Source organism: Pteropus medius, unplaced genomic scaffold, assembly GCF_902729225.1.
Source record: "Pteropus medius unplaced genomic scaffold, Ma_sr-lr_union100, whole genome shotgun sequence".
Classification (NCBI taxonomy): Eukaryota; Metazoa; Chordata; class Mammalia; order Chiroptera; family Pteropodidae; genus Pteropus; species Pteropus medius.
The window spans coordinates 2,413,860-2,436,811 of record NW_024346667.1 but is presented as its reverse complement, the minus strand read 5'-3'; the positions used below and the strand labels follow the sequence as shown (position 1 = coordinate 2,436,811).

The 22,952-nt window shown below is 39.7% G+C and overlaps 1 protein-coding gene across 10 annotated transcripts in view; it reads left to right on the top strand.

Moving 5' to 3' along the window:
* INPP4B (inositol polyphosphate-4-phosphatase type II B) overlaps positions 1–22,952 on the top strand; it is a 557,518-nt gene that overhangs the window by 340,629 nt on the left and 193,937 nt on the right. For all 10 annotated transcript variants that reach the window (XM_039875840.1, XM_039875842.1, XM_039875841.1 and 7 more), the window contains one exon: positions 17,986–18,036. In XM_039875840.1, the coding sequence (XP_039731774.1) occupies positions 17,986–18,036 (51 nt within the window). The remainder of the gene's footprint in view (positions 1–17,985; positions 18,037–22,952) is intronic.

Below are 22,952 nucleotides of genomic sequence, written 5' to 3'. Positions count from 1 at the left end.
ACAATGGGACTTTTAGCAAAGCGGAACCACAAAGGGTAACGCAGTAACCTGGTTTAATAATGGTAGAGCTGGAATCACCCCTAGGCCTGAAAGAGAGAAGGGGGGACAGTTTCCAGAAGACAGAGACTTGAGTAGAGAAGGCCAGTTTGGTGAAGAGACATGGCTCGCCAAACGCTGCCTGGCAGGATGGAGACCACAGACGTGTACATCGCCGTCTCTCTCTCCCCTCCGGGCCCTCTGCACTGCTGCCAGGGACCCGCCATCAGATCCCATGAAAGCTCGAGGACAAGGAAGGCCCCTGATGTGGTCCCATCGCTCAGCCTCCAGCAGCAGGGGGGGCAGGTGGAAAAGGGTGGAGTGTGGTGTCTAGAGGAGCAGATAGGATTTGGCACCAAAGTCCAATGTATGGACATTAGAATATTTGGAATGCAAGTTTTTTTATGGCTTGTGATAATCAGAATAGTTTAATAGTAAACTATAATAGTTTAATACTATTGTTTTGTTTGCTATTAACAACTATGAGGCATTTAGGCTGTGAGAGCCCTACTTCATTGAATTTGAAAGGCATGAAAAAAAAACAACTCACTCATTAGTTCTGCCCACATCAAGGCAAATGAGCAGATTTCTACATGCAGGATATGCTATTTTTCTTTCAAAGTTGCCTTTAATTATAAACTACTGGGACAATTGGGTGGCCAGTCTCTTGTGTGGCACTTAATTCAGTGGATTTTTTTTTTTTTTTTTTAGATATACAGATCAGCATCTAGGTGTTAGGATTCTATGGAAGGGAAGGTTTCAGACACATATGGAGCATCTTTAAAGCATTTGCAGGGACAATTTTAGGATGGTATAGTTGGAAGCAGGTATGTAAGTGCTGACAAATCATTCTAGAATGCAAAACTGGAGATAATGATACTGGACACATCCTTGCGATGTAGTCTTTTCAAAGGTGTATCATTATATACTCCTTTTACCTCACCTTGTCATAATGCTTTCAAATATGGACATTTAAAAGAGTCGGGTGAAAAAGACACTGTAGAAAAAGTGAAAAGGCAAGTTATAGAGTAGGGGAAGATATTTGCAACACATAGAAATTATAAAGAACTAAGATCCATTGTATATAAAAAATGGATAAAGCACTCATACAAATGAATAAAAATAAGACAACTATAGAAATAAAGGACAAACTATTTAAACCGACACGTCACCAAAAAGAAAATTCAAGTAACATTTGAATAAACATTTGAGAATCCACCTCATTAGTAGTAAGATAAATGTTAATTAAAACTATGATGAGATATACTTACATATCAACAGTTGACAAAAACTAGAATGTTGAATAATTTCAAATATCGATAAATATGTGTGATTGTGATATGGTTGGAGGTAAATGATATATAACCATTTTGAGAAACAATTTTGCTTTCTGGTCCAGTTGAAGATGTGACCTTAAGCATTTCTTTACCTGGGCAATTACCATAGAAAACGATGTGCATGTGTGTTTCCAGAATACACGTGCAAGAATTTCATCACACCTGTTCATTCTAGTTCATTCTGGCCGGTATATGGAAATAATCCAAATATCCATCCAAAGTAATAGAGATAAATAAATTGCGCTAAACTCATATAATAAATTACTATCTAGCAATGACAATAAATTGAACCTTTCTGTAATGGTAGCAGTCTAAGGAAAAGAAAGGAAATCATTACAAAAGGGCAGTGGTTATCTCTGATGGAGGAGGTTGTGGTTGTTTTGGGGGAAAGGCTCAAAAAGGAGGTTTCCTAGGGTGCTGGCTAAGTTGCATTTCTTCCACAGGTGGTGGTTACACTGCTGTTAATTTGTACTTATTAAACCGCACACATATGACTATGCAGTTTTCTTTCTGATAAAAATAAACTACTTTTTAAAAGTCAGTTGACTCTCCATTCTTTATGTTCTGCATTTTTATGATTGATTCTACGCGTCTCCCAAGGCTGTTGAAAGTCACTGTTTTTAAATTTCAGATTGCATTTGGTGACTGAGAATTTAAACATGAATAACATAATAGGAAATGTGAATCTACAATAAATATCTATTAGATTTGCACCCATATTTCTTTCCTTCTGGCCTATGCAAAGCAAAGACATGCTCAAGGCACGTATGGGAAGCTTGGGGTTATGAGAAAGAAAATTAATGCTGCTATTATTTGCCAAATTTTACAGAGTAAGATGGTTGAAGGAGTATGGGGAGAAGTTAACATAAGTAGTTTGAACTAGAAAAATAAGAGGACCTGTGCTGAAGATAGGGAAGAAAAGCATCCTGGAACCGAAGCAAACATTTAGAAGCCAGTTCACTAGAGTTTTTGTTCTTGCTGTCGAAAGCTTTAATCTGAGTTACTATTAATAAAGAAAATGAGAGAAGTGAAGAAGCTCCCATGGAAATGGACACATGCCTTTCTTTTTATAACTCTTCAACTGCTTTGGGAATTCTTGGATCCTTACGGAGACTTTTTTTTTTTCCCCTGAATTTTCCCAGAAAGTAGCAGACAGAGCTTAAGTTGTAAGCATTATCCTTGAGAGGTCTTAGGAGGTCAGAATTCTAGCGGGGTTTTGGGGGAATGTTTGCCATAGGTATGATTGCTCCCTGAAGAATTTATTCATTCAGTATTTAAAGGCAGTTCACCTACTGTCTAAATGCAGTATGTAGTAAAAAAAAAAGGGTGAATTTAGTATCTATAATAATGACAAGATCATGTAGTTGTTATTCTGTAGAATTATACGGTGTTTGTGTGCAAGTCCTTTCTTCTTATATATGAGAACCCTGTTTGATTAACATCATAAAATATCTTTCTATATTTGTACAAATGCACTAAATGTACCATTATTTTCCAGTCTTCCTGATTTCTACAAAACAGAATTTGAAAAAATAATGGGAAAGATTTAGTCAAACTTTCCTTTATTTTGAAAGAATGCATCCTTTGCATCTGGTTTCTCAAATTTTAATGTACTTAGGGACCACCTGAGGACCTTGTGAGATGCAGATTATAATTCAGCAGTCTGAGGCAGGACCTAAGATGCTGCATTTTGAACAAGTTGCCAAGAGATCCCAATGCTGCTGATCCAAGGACCTGATGTGGAGAGAAAGAAGATAGAGAGCAAACCTATGGTCCCAGCTAATTCAGTCAGGCAGGCCAGCATGCTCTCCTCACGCCTGTGATCAGGATGCACCCATAATGGGTTCTTCTATGTAATCTGTCCCATGTTTTAAGGTTTTCTCATGGGTACATCTCTGTGTTTTTATGTTTTTAAAGGAAAAATAAAGTATCGTGTCTGACCCTAATTCTGGTCTGAGCTAATTGTGAGACCAGGGAGATTTTGGTCAAAGAATACCCACTTCCAGTTATGAGACAAAGTGCTAGGGACCTAATGTACAGCATCTTGACTGTAGTTAACAATATCATACTGTGGACTTGAATAGTGCCAAGAGAGCAGGTCTCAGTGTTCTCTCCATGCTCAAATAAGTAGCTAATGTTAGGGGGTGGATGTGTTATTTAGCTTGATTGTAATCAATCAACATTGTGGTAATCAATTCACCACATGGTACACCTTAAATATATACAATTTTTAATTTTCAAATCATCACATGGTAGACCTTAAATATATACAATTTTTAATTTTCAATTATACGTCAATGAAGCTGGAAACAATAGAATTTTTATTTTGCAAAATTTTTTAAGGTGTTGGATTAAATTATTTCCAATGTTTATTCCAGCCACAATAACCCTTAGCTCATCAATAATAGAACACCTTGATGTGGGTTTTCATGATGACAAATCTGATCATGTTTTTTTTCTCTATTGTTTTTTACTTCCTTACTATTTTTTTCCTCCCTCTTGAATAAGTTTACTTATCCATTTTCCAAAGTCATTGAGAAAGTTTTCTTTTTTGCTTTAAGAATAACAGTCAATACTCTTCTGTTTAGCTATGTTTACTACCTTTATGTTTATTTGAAGGAAAGGGGGAACTATCAAGAATAAAGTCTCATTATAGTGTCACAAATTTCTTTTTGTAAATATAAAGTTATCTGAAGTCCCTGAAAAGTGGTAGTATAAGCACAAACTATCATATTATATAGCTAAGTTTGGAATAAGCTGTGACATTATATTTGTAGAAGACAACTATTCTAAAAATTACCTTTTCTTAATCAGGCAAAATTATTGGCGTGGTTAATTCCCTTTAGAGAAATTAGCTTGCTTAATTGGAACAAATTTTTAAAATTCCTTAATAGAATATTTATGAAGAGTTTAGACTGTCAACTGGAAGTGCTAGTTATGAATAAATTTATTTATGGGCCAGGGGATATACTGGCCCCTCAGGTTTTTTCCAGCTTTGTGGTACATTCAATGAAAATACTTTTCTAAACATTGATGCGTTTTCTGGTCTGTGGCCTGTACAGAACACGATCAAAGGCTCTGAAGATAGAGAAAATTTTGAAGCATCCAGTACTAGCTGCCAGGGCACTTAAAATTGACCCTAGAGCCCAGATATGTCATGAGATCAGTTCTGGGAAGCAGATTCCTTGTGTGCTTCTGCATCTTTCCCAGGGCCAAAGTTTCCATTGATTTGAAGAGAATTTCTCAGCAGTTACTGGGACTTAGATTAAATAGATAGGCTGGCCACTTCTTAAGACAGACGTTTGAATTCCGCTGAGTTTGAAATTAATTAAAATCATTGGTTTTTGAGGGATAGTCTTATCCCCTGAAATGTGAGGCTAAAAGTGGTTTTATTTTCCAATTACTGTTGGGAATAGGGTTGTGTTATGTTAAGTCCTTTCTGAGCTAGCCACAGCCAGCCTCATGACATACTGGGATTTCTGGAGGTCTGGGTCTCTTAGTCCCTCTGCTGTGCTGACTGACTCACCATGACCCGGTGGTGAAGTGCTGAGGTCTGCTTCTCCTAGCCCGGGGGGACCTGGTCTTACACATCGCCCCGCAACTCCACAGGCGGTGGTCTCAAGTCCAGAGCTTTTAAAGAGACAGGTTGGGAATATTTACACCACAGAAATTGTCCCATTCTGTAGATCACGGCCCTCAGTTGCTAAACATTTACCTACACACCTCTGTCCTTGAAGGCAGAATCCCACTCAGTGCGAGTAGATTAAAGCCCCTGAGTTTCCTTAATGGTAGTCTCATCTACTCTGTGTAATAATGAGCATCCCTAGCTGAGAATGCTTGGAAGAGTCTTCCTTAGTAAAAGATAAAATCACAACATCTGGTAAGAATAGCTTATGAAAATGACGCTTTTTTTCTTGTCCCTATGAGTGGGCTTTGCTTAGTGCACATGGCTTTATTTATTTATTCATTCATTCATTCATTCATTCATTTATTATGGTGACATTGGTTCACGAAATCCAGTAAGTTTCAAATGTACAATTCAAAGTGCACGCGGCTGTAAATAGTTCCTCTCACATGTTTGAACCCGCAGCTCCAATTCGCCCACCTCTTCAGGCACTGAGACAGCAAGAATGTCAAGTACAAACTCTCTTTATGTTCAAAACATGTTTTATAAATGACAGAGATATTCCAACTGTTAAGAATGTTAAGTGTTATTCTAGGTTTCAGATGTTTCCATGAGAGAGTAAATTTCTCAGGCATCTGAGAAGATAGAATTTAAAAACTTTGAATAATTTGAGGGACTAGGAATATTTGGCATTTGTTGAATAGTTATAGTTTAGTGGAACTGAATTGCTTTACTGAATACTTATGTGTGTGCATATGTGTGTGTGTGTGTGTGTGTAGTTGGTTCTTACTGCCAGTTTACTTTGTAAAACAGACAGAAAAACTTTGATTAGAAAATGAAAGGGCTTTCTCACAGGCAGCTACTGCTCCAGTGCAAATGTAGAATGTTCTGCAACCTTAACTTAAAAACACCTGGAGCTGGATTTCCAAGGTATATTTTAAGTGAGGCCTAATGATGTGCAAAATTGTGCCCAGGTGGAAAGATGCTTTTCAGAAGTCCTGCCGGTAGGTTTCTTGTGCTAGAAAGAAGGGGTTTGGTTGAAAAACCAAAAGTGCTTTCTTGCCTTTTATATTCTGTCATATATGCATTATCATTTGCTATTCATGGGTCTTCAAATCATTGCTTGCCAACGTGGTTCAAATAAAAAGATGTAACAATGAAGATATTTTCTAAATACTACTGTCACAAGTATCTGCCAAAAGTTCTGAATCCATCCATAAATGATCTAGTCAGAAGGCTTTCTTTAGTAATTGTAATTTCGTTACCATCATTCAGTTTGTTTATAAATTTTTTTTAAGAAATTGAATTCTCTTATGCTTTGTTATCATGCTTCTTCTGAATATTTTTATATTTCAAGAGATGTGCTATTCTTTCATATCTATAATATAAATAGTATATAAATAAGATTTCTTATGTATCACTAAATTTATTTAAATAATTACTCATCTACAAATATTTTTGTGACCAGTTGAACATTCTTATCCTCACAATAGATTAATGTAATTATAAATACAGGACATTTACATACTAACTTAATTTCTCTGTCGCTATCAAAGTGCTTTCTAGAAATATTTAGAAACAAATTAAATGACTCAACGCTACTCCATGATCACCTCTATAAAATCTAAATACCTAGCTTGATCTCGATTCCAGAAAAAGTAGAGCCATGGTAATAAAACTCAAATCTGCAAATGACTCCTAATTGTTCATTCTTTCTACTCTTGACCTTCTTCAGTCTGTTCTGCATATAGAATCAGAGTCATATTTTTAAAGCATGAAAAAAATCACATCACTTCTTGGCTCAAAACCCTGCTAGCATTTTCCATTTTTATTAGAATATAGGCCGTGTATTCTTTCCTAGAGCCCTGCCTTTCTTTGACTCTTCTTCCCACTTCTTTCTCTTTAATTCATCCATTTTTTTTTTCAGCCTATCTGGCCTCAGGGCCTTTGCACTTGACATTATCTTGGCCCGGAATACCATTCCCTCTTATTTTTCTCTGAGTTGCTGGCTCCTTTTCTTTATGAAATTCTTAATCAAAATCAACTGCTCAGAAAAACTCACTCTCACCACTGTAGGTAAAGTACACCCATTCAGTTAACACTTTATTCTGTTACCTATTTTACTTCCATTTTGATATTTACCATCTCTTCCTGATGCTAGAATGTAAGTCCATGAAGTGATCATTCATTGTCCACTACCGTATTCTTAAAACAAGGACAGAAGATCAGCGTATGCAAAGGCATGGAGGGAGGTGAGGGCAAGTTCAGGGAACCACAGTGATTCAGAGTGGCTGTGTTAGTGGGTGCATATAGTAGACATGACATCATCCATCTCTGAAAGAGACTCTGAAATAAAAAATCTCCTTAAAAATAGTAAGATTGACCTAGTAAACCTGATAGACAAATTGCAAATGTCTATCCCATAGCCGCGTTTTTCAAACTTTTAGCTTCAGGATTCTTTTACATTCTTAAAAATTACAAAGAATCCTAAAGGGCTCTTGTTTGTGAGGGTTTTAATAACTATGATGTTTACCATGTTAGAAATTAAAATTCAGAAAAATTTAAAACATTTGTTAATCCATTAAAAACATAATCAACCCATTATACGTTAACAGAAATAATACATGTTCTTAAAATTATTCTATTTTGAAAAACTGAAAATAATACGCTGAGAGAGTGGCATTGTTGTCCAGTTTTGCAAATCTCTTTAACGTCTGATTAATAGGAGAACCCCGATTTGTCATGTCTGCTCTGTATGCCATCTGATGAAATAACGTTTCTTACAGACTCTGGAGAACTCCATTGTACACTTGTGAAAGAATAAGAGCAAAAAGGGAAAATGCCATCTTAGAATTATTATGAAAAGTTTTGACCTTGCAGATCTTCTGACTGGACCACACTCGAGAACTGCCGATCTCTGGTTTTAATAAGATATAAATCGCAGGCATTTTGTGTCCCGGGTGCTACTCACGTGTTACAAGATTGGGTGTTACTGTTGTAGGAAGAGTTTACAGCATCGAATGGGATACTTTTGCTCTTTCAGGATAACCCTGAGTGAGCCATGCGGGGGACCGTGGCCACTTCATAGCCACGTTCCTTTGAGAAGAGTCATCCCTCATTCCTGTCTGAGATGCCGCAATCACACTCTCCTCCTCTGCCTGGACACTGGGAACTTGGCTGTAATTTCCCTTCTTTGTCTTTGTAGAGTCGACGCGTACTATTATTTCAGCCCAAGCTGCAGGCAACACAACCAAGCAGTTTTGGAATAAAGTAAATTCGAGTTGGAATATTAGCTTCTCTACTACTAGTCGCATAATCTGGGGAGAAAGTTACTTATCTTGATTTTGTTTTCTTGCAGATTGAAGGCTACCTAAAGTTTGAGCTTCAGTTTCCTCTTAAGATAGTTTCAAAGATTGGATGGGAAGCAAAAGCAGTGAAAGAAAATTCTGAGTGATTAGAAAGGGGTCAGTTAAAGGAACAAGTGGGGCCATGTCATCGGCATTTTTAAGGCTCCTTCATGTGATTCTCATGTGCAGCTATCATTAAGACCCACTGATCAAATTATTATAAACTTTGGCGGAATTCCATAGTGAAAGAAACTAGTGTGACAACAGGCTAGATAGAGTTTCTTTGGTTGTCCCATTTTTGCCTGGAGCCATCCCCAAAACTCTGTGGGATAGCTGTATTGAAAGCCATCCATTCCCCTCTATGCCCCTATATACTATTTCTCCCCAGTTCATCAAAAAAATTTACTCTGTGAATTGATTATATCAGTACATTGATCTTTACCCAGAGCTTAGTGATGTTCTTTTGACAGGGGTTACAAAAGACCAAGTTGTAACTGACAATACTGAGTAGTATCACAATAATTTTGTTTTGTTTTAAAGCTACCTAGAAATCATTCAGCCTCATAGTGTTGGGACTAATGACTTTCAGGGAGCAGCAGATTAGTAAACGTGCGCATGTTGATATTACTATTCTCTGTCTAATGGCTCGTTCATTAACTCATGACTGTGGTCTTAATTGGGGGCTGTTAATACGTAAGGATGGTGTTTTTGCGTCTGGCAATGTGATAAATTTGGTCTGTTTCTATTCCCTGAGGCTAATAGATTTTTGGTTCTTAAAACTCTCATTAAGCAGCCCCAGGGAAGATAATTAAAGTCGTCGCGTCAGTCTGGGCTCCGAGGAGGCACACTGCCATGCGTGGGGCGCTGCCTCCGGAAGCAAACCATTTAATGTCAGATCCGCAGATTGCTGTGAAGTGATCCCGGATGAATAGCTCAAGTTTCCTGAAATTGAGTGTTCTCATCTGTAAAACGGGCAAAGCAATAACTACGCAACTCAGTGCTAGAGGAATGAAATAAGATAATACAAGAAAACAAAGTACCTGTGCCTCTGAAATAATGAACCTATAGGTCAAGGAAGTATGATTGTTGTTTCCTTTGATGCCATTATTTTTATTTACCAATTATAAAAGCTTTCTAGTATTTCTTTCTAGAGTAGCACATACTTCTAGTGTCGGGATCAAGAGATCAGACCCAATGATTCTCTTTCTACTTTTCTGAATGATGGCACAACTATGTCTGTATCTTAGGGTAGTGGAGGAGAGGGAGGGAGATGGACACTGTAATGGAGTTTAGACCTGACAGAAAACTGTTAACATAGATCTACAGCATTTGACTTGAGCCGTATATTAATTATTAATATATTTCATATATTAATAATTTCCCCACGCGGGGCTTCAGATGCCAGCAGGAATGGAGTTCTTAACTCATAATGAACAGTGGTTTAACAAATCATCAGTTAATGTCTTCAGTGCCTAGAAAACACATTTTAAGATTGTGTTTTTGCAGTGCAAAGAGCTCCTCTATTTCCACTGAAAAAATATCTAAACATCGCTTAACACTTAAAAAAAAAAAGTCCGTGGTCTTAACTTGTACAGCTTTTTTAGAGGGTTGTTATTTTTGCTTTAGGTAGGTGGCCAGGACAGGCCTCGGCTCGTAGACGCGGTGCAGGAAACCTGATGGGGTCTGAATGAGGTGATCTTTCCCAGCCTAGCGCCCCTTTCACGAAGATGTAGGAATCAAGAGTTCGAAAGGCAGAAGGCTTTACTCTCACCACAGTGGTAAAGAGAACTCTGACGTCTGTGAAAATTAGACCTTGGTGTCAGCATCTCTGATTTTCAGCAGAGCCTGCATCTTTCAGAGACGCTCTGACAACGGAAGGAGATGTCTAAAGACATTTTTGCTGTTCGGTAATTTTTCACCTGCATGTGCTAGATCTCTGTAATAGCTGGAAAGGGAAATGGAATCAAATGTGGGTGATGGCAGGAGCACTCACAGTTACGCAACTCCGGAGCCACATCTGCAGTCTCAGCAACCTAAAGAACCACGTGACTCCTGGATGATTGGTAGAACTGAGTATAACGTTGCATTCATATAGCAAAATTACAAGTCTTAAGGATCCTCTGATTAAACATTAATGGACCCACGTGAGTAGAGAGCGGCAGTGTGAACGTCGTTGCCTTAGAGAAACGGAAAACCTCTAAGATTAGACACATCCAGACTTTAAAGAGCGCTTCTATGTCTCTTCCTGTTATCTCTTTTTTGGCTTGGAACTCTATAGAGTGTTTTCATAGACATAATTTTGAATAATATGTCTTGACAAGTGAAGGATAATCGCGTTTACCTAGTAAAGAGCAAGATAGCATGTCATACTCAATAATTATTAGATTAATTTTGGATAGTGCTCAGGCTTCAGAGTAAACTGCTTTTACTAAGACAACCACCTGTAGTGATACATTTGTAACTGGTTTATCAAAAGCTTAACTCAAGAGACAGACCAACATAACATGGCATTTCCCCCTCTCCATACTCTGATAAATATTATTTTTCATCTCTTAACTGCACTTGGAATTTCTTATTTTCCCAATAACTTTCATGTATTAAAAAGTTCAATTTGGGTAGAATGTGGTAGGTGGGGCAAGCAATGCACCCTCTGACAACACCTAGAAACAAGCCAGACATGTTACAGAAACAGGTTTGAAAACATCAGCAAGCTGTGAAAATAATGACAAGATAAACTAAAATTCCAAAAAAAGGAGGACCTTTGGGAGTTGAGCTCTCAGGAGCCTGTGATATTTCCTCTTCGGGCATTTGCTGATTCTAAGACTGGGATGAAGACGAGGCCTTTGGACCCGGCGCTGTTGTTGCTCAGAGGAGGGGCATCGGCAACGCTTTCAAGCAGTTACATTGAGTGAAGTGAGAAACAGACTTCAGGGGCCTCAAGTCAATGCCATCCTTTCTCAAAAGAGACCTGCTGAACTCTGAGCTTTGCAAGATACTTAAGAACCAGCCTAAAGGCTTATAAAAGCGGAGCGAAAACGCCCACTGTTTCTCAGTGCCTTGCAAACCAGGGAGAGGGACCTCAGAGTACAGACAAGAGACGAAGCCCTAAGAAGGTGCGAGGAATTGACACTGAGGGACTAAAAAGTCAGTTTCTTACCTGGGGACATTTATAGATGCTCCCTTTAGCAGAAGTCTGAGTATCAAGGCTTTGCTGAACACAAGGTGGAAGCTGGTAGACAGAGAACCCAGCAGAGATTCTGGGTTTCGTGTATGGCTGAAATGACACATTTGGAGACAAAAGGGGACTCCAGCTCAGAGCTGGTCTGCCTGTGAAGACGTTTGCCAGATTTTGAAGCTGTGTGGGGCGCAGTGCAAAAGGGGTGCTTAGAGACATCTGAGAACTCTGGCGTTCTTTGAGGGCTGAGGAGCAAAGACCAGCTGGGCTCTCGGTTGAAAGTCCCAGGGGGTCATGTGCGACAACTGATAGACTGCATGGCGTAGTTTGCCAGGGCCACTGTAGCAAAGTGCCACAGACTGGATGGTTTAAACAACAGGAATTTATTTTCTCACAATTCTGGAGTCTGGAGGTTCAAGATCAGGGTATTGGCAGGCATGAGTTCTTCCGAAGGCTCCTTTCAGACGGCCACCCTCTTGCTGGCTCTTCACGTGGTCATTCCTTTGTGTTTGCACCCCCTGGTGTCTCTCCTCTTCTTATAAGGACACCAGTTCCGTTGCACTGGGATTCCACTCTAATGGCCTCATCACTCTGTCTCCAAATGCAGTCACATTCAGAGGTACTAGCAGTTAGGGCTTCAACATAGGAATTTGGGGTTGGATGGGTGGGGAGTGGAGGGGTTGCACAGATGGAAATTCAGCCCTCAACGCCGAGTCTTACCACAATCCCAGCCCAGCTCTGATGCAAACCAATCCCTGACTTGATGAGCAGAGCAACCCTTCCCATCTGCATAACAAACGAAAGGGCATCTCTGATTGAAAACACGATCTGAGTTCTTACAGATGCCTCACCTTGAAAAAAATTACTAAAATAGCTCATAACCAGAAGAATAAACCCCATCTCTTATCCTAGTCATGTTTATGTGCAAACGGCTATCCGCCATTCTCATCTGTGACCTATTTTGCTCCTGAGTGCTCTTCCAGCTCAGATCTTCTCAAACTTTAACGTGCATTTGAATTACTTGAGAACCTCGTTAAAATGAAGACTCTGATCCAGTAGGTCTGGAGTGAGCCTGAAACCAGACTTTCTCTGAGAAGCTTCTAGTGGATGGTCCTCAGACCGTCCTGACCAGCTGAAGACCAGTAGGTGCTGAGTGTGCACACTAAAGTTTAAGAAACAGCTCTGCAATTCTGTTAATTTTTTTTTTTTAACTTTTTGGCTATTTCTTAGTATAAGGCATCCTAGGAAATACGATACCAATTGAGCATCTTCCTCTTAGAAAACACACACTGTGAAAGGAAGCTAAACATTTCTCTCCCAGTCAAGTTTCATGTGTTGGAATGATAAGACGGTTCTGTGTTTTATTCCAAGTAAATGTGATGATATCATATACCCTTATTTGAAATATATAGAGAATTGGGGTAACATTTTAATTGAGGAAAAAAGGATGAGTTTCAATGACACATTCATTATTAGAGAACTTACCAGATGGGACAGCAGTCTAAGAAGAGGATCTGGGCCCTCTCCCTGTCCCAAGGGTGTTCCTCCACCACTGCCAACACCTTCCGCTCTGCCTTCCGCTCTGCCCCTTCTCCGTGACCAGTGAGGAGATGCATTTGCACGAAGGCCGGACACGGACACCCTGGTGTGTAGAGTCATGGCAGCACGACCTTCCTGTCTCTCGGTCTGGATGCCCAACGATGTCCTAGCATTGGAGGCCACCCCACTGCCTCATTCTTAGTTATTTACCTGTGAAAATCACAGCCATCCTCACCCTCCTCCCACCCCCAGGGCACTAGTGCCCGTGCTGTTTTTAACAAGGCTGACTAGTTTAAGAAGCTCTTCTCCATGGATCTGGGCACTGGACTGCCATTTTCAGCCACTGCGGTGGGAGTCCAAGCAGCCTCTTGCTTGGGAGCAATGAAAGTTTATGAACTAGTCTGTAGAGATTGGATCACGTGGTGACTGTAACTCACTATATGTCACCTGGTTTCCTTTCATCTTTTTTTTTTTTCCCCAAGGTAAATTTTGTATGGAGAATTTTGAAATTCTGAAGTTCATACAGAAGGAAACGAATTTGTTTTATATGAACCTGAACAAACATTCAGGATGGAATAGATCATCTTCTACATGATCGTTCCTGTTAATTGATCTGTCTTGCTTTATTCGATATCATAAAAGTCTAGACGAGTTAAACAAACTTCAAACGTGTAGTCACGCAGACGCTCTCCTGTTCCAGAAAGGGTCGGGGGTGGGGTGCGGTGAAGAAAAACAGGGAGAAGAACTGCTAATGAGACCAAAAAAGGGAAAAAAAATTCCTGAGGAAGGCCAGTAAACCCTGGGAGGCACGACACTGAAATATTCCACACGCAGCAGTGACAGCCATTGCTTCGTCCTTTCTTCATCGAGAGGCCTCATCTAAATCTGCCCCGGCTTAGTGACATATTCCTCCCGGTCTCTCACGCTCCCTGTCTCTCAGGCTTCCTCTCTTCTTTCCTCTGATTTCTCTTCCCTCTACCTTTCTCCTTTTTCTCCATTCTCTCCTCGTTTCTTCTCTTTCTCCTTCCCATTCTTTATCTCATTTCCTCTCTCTCTTCCTCTCTGTGTCGGGTGTTGTCCTAAGTCTGAAAAGATGTAATACAATAACCAATTCTTAACTCCATGAGAAAGAGAACTGACACCAAGGTAAAAGACGACTGGCATAAAGAGGTTAAATAATCCTCCCAGCACGACGGCAGAGTTCGGACAGTTCACAGGTCTCTGATCATGTTGCTCCTGCACCTGGATCGTTCCGTGATTTCTTATTGCATATAAATTGCATAAAGCACCACGTCCATAGCATGACAGATGGTTCTCTACACAACAAATGGCCCCAACCTCTCTCTCCTTAAATGTGTTTACCTCTTGCCACTTCCCTGAGGGTCCCCGTGTGATAGCATCAACAGAATATTCACTTTCTCAAACGTGAACAGGCTTTTATAACTCTATGATGCATGTCCTTTATATAACACCCTGCTGGCTTTGTCATATCTTTCCTTGCCTGAAACTCCTGCTTATCCTTCAGAACCCACACCACCTCTTCCCTGAAGCCTCTCCTAACACTCAAGGGCTGAATCAGTTACTACTCACTCTGAATGCCCATAGGAAAATACTCACATTTCTATTTTAGCTATTACAGTATATTGAATTATTCATACATTTGTCCCACCCACTAGACTCTGAATTCCCCCCGAAATTCCAGTGCTTGCCACCTAGTTTATGTTCACTGCAATGAGGGATATATATTATGCATCATTGAAGTGTGATCTATATACCACAATATCAGTAGTATTGACCTTAAATATAAAAGATTTAGAACTATACATATATACTAATTTAGACAAATGTTTCACATGAAAACCCGACTTTATAACACTTAAATTGGTTTACAAAAGTATCATCTTTCCATTCCTCTAAATCAAAAGCTCTGCTAGTGATTTAAACATGCCTTTATTTAGGAAAATATGACATACATGTACTCTTCAAAAATACCTCTATTATGTAACAGAAAGCACATTTTCTCTCTACCTCTCTTCTTCACACACACATATACAGTGGAAATGGCAAAATTGTCTGTGAATATCTTTAGATTTTTTTTGTAGTATATAGCTTTGGCTTAAGAATTCTCTTTTTTCTTTGTAGTTTATTCATATTTATGAAGAGTAAGTGTTCTACCGATAAAATTAACATAAATTTAGGAGATTAATTACCATATTGCAGGAATTGTATTAATTCTAACTTCATTCAACATTAAATCACAGTTTATATGTGTATACACTCTACTCGGTCCTATATATGTTAACTCACACCAATTTCTGACTTTTCACTTTATTTCTTAATTCAAGCATATCCCTTTGGATAATGTTATTTGCCTGTCAAATATTTTCTTAAAGTGATGTATAAATAGGTTGCATTTGTGTGCATATTTATTCACTATATAGATAGATAGATAGATACATACATACATACATACATACTGCAACTGCATTCTAATATATATTATGTGTATATATTCCTGTATACACATACTATGTATATATAGTCCAGTCTATATATATATATATATAGAGAGAGAGAGAGAGAGAGAGAGAGAAATAGTATATAGTCTATATGTGTGTGCATATATATAGAATACAGAGACATTATATATCTCTATGTATCTATCATCTATCTATCTATACATATACACTCACTATATGGTCCATTACAGCCCACGATTAATATATAGTTTCTTCATCCTTTGAGGCCAGCAATGATTTTCAGATAATGACACTGAATGGTACAGCTGAACATTCTGGACTGAAGACTATTGATGTAGCCACCAAACTGCAAATGCTCTTAGCCAGTGAACACATGAAATCCTGAGTTAAACGTTTTCTGCAAATCGTGTTGTTTGTCCTGTTGCATCTCTCTTGTCATTTATTTTGTGCCGTGGTGAACAATTTTTCGTCATAATGACTGACAAATTGTGCAAACGATAGTGCTCGACCTGCCATAAAGAAACAAAGAGAGAACATTAAGCCGAAGCTAAAATGCACTGTTTTATGGTGGTTTGGAAACCACGTTAAAGATTAGCGGGCCAACGGGAAAGAGCTGGTTCACATCTTTTGACATGATAAGGCTTATTTTAAGCATCCCTTCAACCTGGGAGAACCAACCCGGCAGGGTTAGGTAGGTCAGGATTTAAAGGATTTGAAGAGAAATATTATTGGCAGCGCTGCACCTCCAAAGGGATTTTGTTAAAATGTTGACCTGCGTGTGTCCCTGGGTCCCCCTCTCACAATGGTTCCCCCCAGCCCTCTGTTCTTCAGTTAAACAGAGTGTGCTTATATATTGGTCTCTATTTCTTAACTTGTTTATCTCATCCTTCAAATTAAGATATACTAGATTTAGGCTTTATGTTTTGTCTTGCTTTTACTAGCTTTTTTCCTTAAGTGAGAAAGATAATTATGATTTCTTTTCATTTGAAATATTTTTTCTTAAATAGATGTGGATGAAAAAGGGCCCATATAGTAAACCTGACAGGCTCAGGGGAGGCACGCATGGTGGGCCTTACAAACCCAGAGATTGCAAGTAACCATACAGGGTGGTCTGAATGTAAAAATTGCTAACTAAAGCGAGTCATCGTGGGTAGTCTCCTCCTTAGGCCTGTAGCTTCCTTGACAAAGGTCAGTCTTTACCTTTGAAATTATCTATTGTCTATGTGCATCTAAGATAACATACCTTTGAAATGTCAGTGGCATGTCACCTGAGATGCACATAGACAATTTTCTTTACTAGTCCCATCGAGGAAAGGTACAACCACCAGCACCGGAGCATGAGACCCATCGTTATCTTATTGTCCACATACCATCTCTCTGCACTGTGAATGTTAACTATCCTGTACCTGCCAATGTAAAAGAAGTGTGTGTCTCTCAGTTTGGGTTTTTATCCAATCCCAGAGACTTCTCCACTCTGCTTTCTCCCGCCCCCTTAATCTACCACCAATGGATTTCATGCAACCCTCCTTACGTCTCCCCTTGTGATTCTCATGTATAAAATAAACTGCAAAACTGCCATTCTCTGGAGCATTTTCTCAATCCATTGAGATTTTGCTTCCCAGCAACTCTCATCAGTTTGGGTCAGATAAACTTATAAGACTTTTTCTTAGGCCAGACATTCTTTCGTTGACAGAGAGAACCATAAGCTCAGCGGCTGCACATTAGAATCAATATCCGGGGGCAGGAAAGAGCACCAAAAGTTTGAAAAGGTCCCCAGGTAATTCTAATGCACAGCCAGGATGAAGGATTACCACTTAGCAGAAGATTTATCTCTACTTTTTATTTCAGGTGTTTATATTTCCCTTAAAATGCTTTTCAAACATATGAAAAGCCTACCCAGGTGACTGATTATTTTACACTATTTTTCCTTCCTTCCCCCAATTGAGAATTCAAGTGAATCTTCATTTCAAGAGAATCTAGATAATGGTATCTGACAACTTGGCTCAGAATTCTCAAGTAGGAGTGATAACCTATAAGGACTGTGGGTTTGCGGGGCTCATTCAGAGAATAAATACTTATTGAGAATGCATGGAATAATTTCCTGTACACCAATTCTGTCCTTACCTTTGAATGTTGACTGAGGGTTGTGTTAGAGAAAATTAAAGGTGATTCTCCTAAGAGCCAGATATCTCTGTATTTGACAAGTGGTGACAGGGCGAGGCTCCAGGCAGCTCTGTGTACTTAGGAAAATCTGGAAGTCTAGGAACTATAAAAGGACAGCTTTCTTGCTCTGCAGTGGATGTTGCACACAGGTACTTCAGTAATGATTAACCATGGAGTCTGAATTGATGCCAGACGAAGCAGAATAAAAGCCAGCACCTGGACAAAGCTTCTGCACTGGTTTCTACTCCAGTCTCATATAGAAAATGTTTGTTTTTCTCCATAGGTTCGAACCAGTGTCCTACATGAACATAAGGATCCCCTGCCAGATATTGGGGTAAGTGTTTCCTCTGTTTTGAAAAGGCACACATATCACTTCTAAGTTAATCATTTGGATTTTCCCTGGCCTCCTGCCAGGTAGCTGACAAATAGAATTGAGTTAAATTAACAGGGTGTGACTATGCAAGGAGGCTCTGTCATGTACCTGCTGAATTGTATAGAATTCATCTCGTCTCCTGAAAATCATTCTCAAATGAATCCATATTTAGTTCCGCTGGCAAGACAGGAGTCTAGAAATTGCCCTGCAGGTAGCTGAGATGCAATTCAGAGCCAATGTTCCTGGACCAACAGGAGGCTGGGGAAATTGCTGATGTGAGCTCTGCCTCATCGGGAAAGAGGCAGAGAACCAATCACCGTAGGACTATGATGTTTCCTACTTCCCACCCCTTTAACAGGTCAGAACAGTTATGCAGATCCACGTACGTGAAAGATCCTGCTGAGCTTTTCCTGCTGCACCTGAATCATTGTGTCTCCAGCTTTTAGAAGTTGGAAGAATAAGACAGCCATAGGTGGTTTTGGCTTAGACAAGGCTAGAGTAGGCAGTGGCAGCTCCCAAAACGGTAGCACAGCGGGCTGAGAGGGATCTGTGCATTCAGAGAGGAGGACAAAGTCCAGAAACAAGCTGGGTTCTAAGAGGCCCTGGGGCAGAGCCAGCCAGAAGGCCTAGTTGAAATTTCTTGAAATCCCGCAGGCAGTTGACAACTTCCCCTAGTCTGAGTGCACCCCCTTTCACTACCTCACAGGCAGCAGCCCCCATCCGAACCTGCCAATGGCACCCTTCAAAAATATGTACCCAAACTGAAGTTGAATTGACTGAGAAAATGGACAGCCATCTCTGCATCTGACAGTGTAGAAGGAAAAAGACACTTGATGCTCTCTCATGCCTAACATGAGCTTCCACTTCCTCCCGGGGGACAGGCTGAGTACCTCTCCTTGACTCCGGTGACTCCCCTTGCTTTGCTTTCTACCTTCCCTTTCACTTCTTGTGCTGCTCTCACCTCCACCACCGATCTCTGTGCCCAGACCTCACTGGCTTTGTTTAGTTTCTCCACGGAGACTGGGAAGTTGTTCGCAGCCCCAGGCCTTCATCATCCAGGCCATGTGACCCCTCTCCCTGCCTGGGCCACTGTTCCCCACTCCTCCGCCTCCCTGCCCAGGGCTCAGGGCAAACGCTTTTTGCCTATGGCCACCCAGGTACCATCCTTCAAACCGGGTCCGCCACTGAATGCTCTCATCACGCCCTTTACGCTTCCTTCATCAAATATAAGACCTTTTGACATTTGTAACTATTAATAAGTTAATACATTATTTTATAAGGAATTCCATTTATTTTTTGAGGTTCGAGAAAGAGGAGGTGGCTTAAATTTTGCTTCTCTAACTGCTCACCCTCCCCTAACTGCTGCGCTAAATCTCCCTTGCTTGAAGCTTTCATGACATCAATTGTATAAGTTTCCCCATTTTTTTTTTTTTGTATTCAGATTCTTGAGATACATTTCATTCATTCTAAATCTTGAATCTCTTCTCTGATTTTAAATTATTTTCTTCGTCCTATCCTCTTGCCGTTTTCCACTATAGGCTGGGGTCTCCGTGCCTCTAGCGACTTGAGCTGGGAAGGGAGCGTGGTCTGACTCTCACACACGTCCTCCCTTTTCTTCCTCTTACTGCTCAGCACTGCGGTGAGGGGGAAGGGAGGGGAGAGGTTCTTTCTGGGCTTGCCCACGGTGAGGACGAGGTTCCCTTCCTGCTGGTTTCGATGCTTCTCAGGCTAATGCTGCCTATTAGTGTTCTTTGTGTGGCAGACATTGAAATGTTGGCTCTCCTGTGAGCACAAATATAAACTTCATGTCTCTTTTTCTATATGAATAGTTCATATATCCAGTTTCTCTTCCTCCTGTGGGCTGGGAAACCATGTAACCATAACTGTTAGGATTGACGGTGGAAAAAAAAGAAAAAGAAAAAAAAAAACCCTGGCCTCTGAAAAAGGGTCGGTCCGTTAGGTTATATGAGAGAACGATTGTGTGTCAGCCTCATGCTATCAACTTCAGCTCTTCAAAGAACTCTGAAAACTTACACCACAGGTCCTGTGTGCAGTTTTCTAAGAATAGGTCAAAGTATTATTGATATGTTCATTTAATCTCTAGACCAGCACTGTTCAATAGAAATATAATGTATGTGTGCCACAAATGTGTGCCACATGTGTAATTTTAAATTCTCTGGTAGCCCAGGCTTTTAAAAAGTAGGAGGAAACAGATGAGATTAATTTTAATATTTTATTTAACTCAATACTACATGTACAATATAATCATTTCAAGATGTGATCAATACAATTTATTAATAAATAATTAATAGATTTTCACCACACTCTTTTTTTATTCCATGTCTTAAGAGATAGATGTGTATTTTACAGTTAGAGCACTTCTCAATTTAGAGTAGGCGCAAGCTGGGGCTCAAGCTAGTGGCTACCGTTTGTATGGTGCAGCTCTAGGCAGGACTTGGAAATCCTTGGAACACCTATACAAATTGTAGTATAAAGGAAGCCCGTACTTTGAATAAAGGCTTTGTGAGATGAACATCCATGATGGAGGTTTGGTCAGCTCATGGCAATGTGTATGGGGTTTTACGTCCTCCGGCACCTCGTGTAGTACTACTCGACTGGGGGCCCGTGGGACCTGCTACAGGGAGGCATACAAGCCCCATGAGCATTCTGGATATCTGTGACTTGCTCAGAGTTCCTGCAAACACTGGCAAAATAAACTGTTTATGTGTCCACTCCCCATAGAGAGCAGCCAGGGAATGAGACAGGAGCTTTGCTTTTTTCCACCCTGCTTGATATCACTCTCCAGCCAGGTGAGTGATTGAAATCGTGCATCAAGCAATTTAATGATCATCTGCTTTGGGTGCTTGGACCAGAATGATAATTGTGAGTGTTGCACTGTCATGAGCAGGCAAGAAAGGTCAGAGCCACATGTTGTGCAGGCAGAGAGCCTGTCGAAGGAAAGGGATTGCCACCTGTCCCTGAAATGAGGCACAGCATGATGGGGATGAAAGAATGCTGAACCAAAAAACAAGAAACCTGGATTTGAACTTGACCTCTGCATATTAACTAGTTCTGTGACCAGGTATAAACTATTTAACTCCTATGGGCCCTGGTTTTTTCATCTACAGACTGGCAGTGGCTTAATAAGCCTCCACATTCTTTGATTTTGGGTAGACATTTCTTGGGTCCTGATAAACATCCGACATGATCTGATAAAAATTTGAACTAAAAGGAATCATAATAACATGTGCTCTACAATAATAACTGTAACAGACTATATAACCTTTGTATTTTTTTCACTTTTTATCTATATATCTACATATAGAGAGATATTTGAAATATATGTATTCATTACAGGAATTTCTCATAGACTATATTTTTAAATACTCTGCCTTTTAAAACAATTTTTAAAGTGGACTCTTATAATAACACTTTGAAGTCATCTGATTTCTGGGTGTATTATATTAATCACTGTGCAAGCTAATATTTCATGGAATGCTTCCTAATTTCCCGGCAAGGTACTAAGTACTTTTCCTGAGTCTCTTTGACTCTAATAACAATAGCTTTGAGAAAGATACAGAGATGACATGAACTTTTTCCTACACAAACTACAGTCTAGAATGGTGGAATAACTCATCTAAGATCACAGATTTGTAAGGGAAGAAGACAGGAAACAAGGCCTGGCAATGCCCATCAGTGGATGGCCAGGCTAGGGACTGGGAGAAGTAATTTAATTGCCCAAATTTCTATTTTTAAACAGAATTACTGATTTAGGACTACACTTCAGTCTTCTGAGCTCCAACTCTTACATTTTTTGTCTGTCTTTTTAATTTTTTCTCTGATGCCGGAGCTCCTAGTTTAAAACCTTTAAGAAGAGAATTTTAGAAACAGCAACAAAGGAGAGATGGAAAACATTTTTTTGAGTTATATTTATAATAACAAAGACTTTTTAAAAGGATTTTCTTAATTTCTATGATTATGATTACAGTGGCAGCAAAGATGGAATAGCTTGATATTACGTTATTTTTTTTCCTTAGTTTGAACAAAATTATTCATTTTACATTCTTGTGTGCTATTTTTCCACCATGGGAATTCAAGTTTCACAAATAGAGAAGATTGTTTTTTCTCTAATTCATTCTTTCACTAAGAATCCAATAAATATTCATGTAAATAAATGGTGTGCATTCCAACTTTGGGGATGGAAAAGTCCTAGTTTTCTTACATTCTGGGCACTGGGCTTTGGCTCAAAGATGGACAAGCCAAAGTCCTGCTTCCCCAGGAGGTAAAGCAAATACATGAAAACCTGCAAATAGTAAACATTTAGGCAATTTCACTGTCGGTGTTATGATATGAAACAATGATATATTGTTTTGAAAGTTGGGAATTTTATTAATGCCTATTATGCAACATGTAGTCCCAATATCCAGTTATCTTTAGAATAAATGAAATAGTATTTATACTTAAATAACACCTCCTCTGGTTTATCTGGTTTGACACATTTTCATACTGTAGTGCTATGATGCCATTTCTGAAATTGATCTTTACCATGTTGGATTATTAAGCTCTCCTGTTATCCTTTGAGATTAAGCATATGGCTGACAGTTGTGATGGAAAAGATTCACCCATGGGCATTGTTCTTGGCAAATTGCAAGCACTCACAGTGCAGCAGCAGTAGGCATACTATGCAGCCCTTACATTCCGGGCACTGGGCTTTGGCTCAAAGATGGACAAGCCAAAGTCCTGCTTCCCCAGGAACTCCTAGTTTGGTGGACAGGGGAGGCAGTCAACGGCTTATGGTCACAAACTCTCTTTGCAGCTGTGACTTATGGTGTGTCTGTAGGGTATGTCTGAAAATAGCCACTCCACCTGTCTCTTCT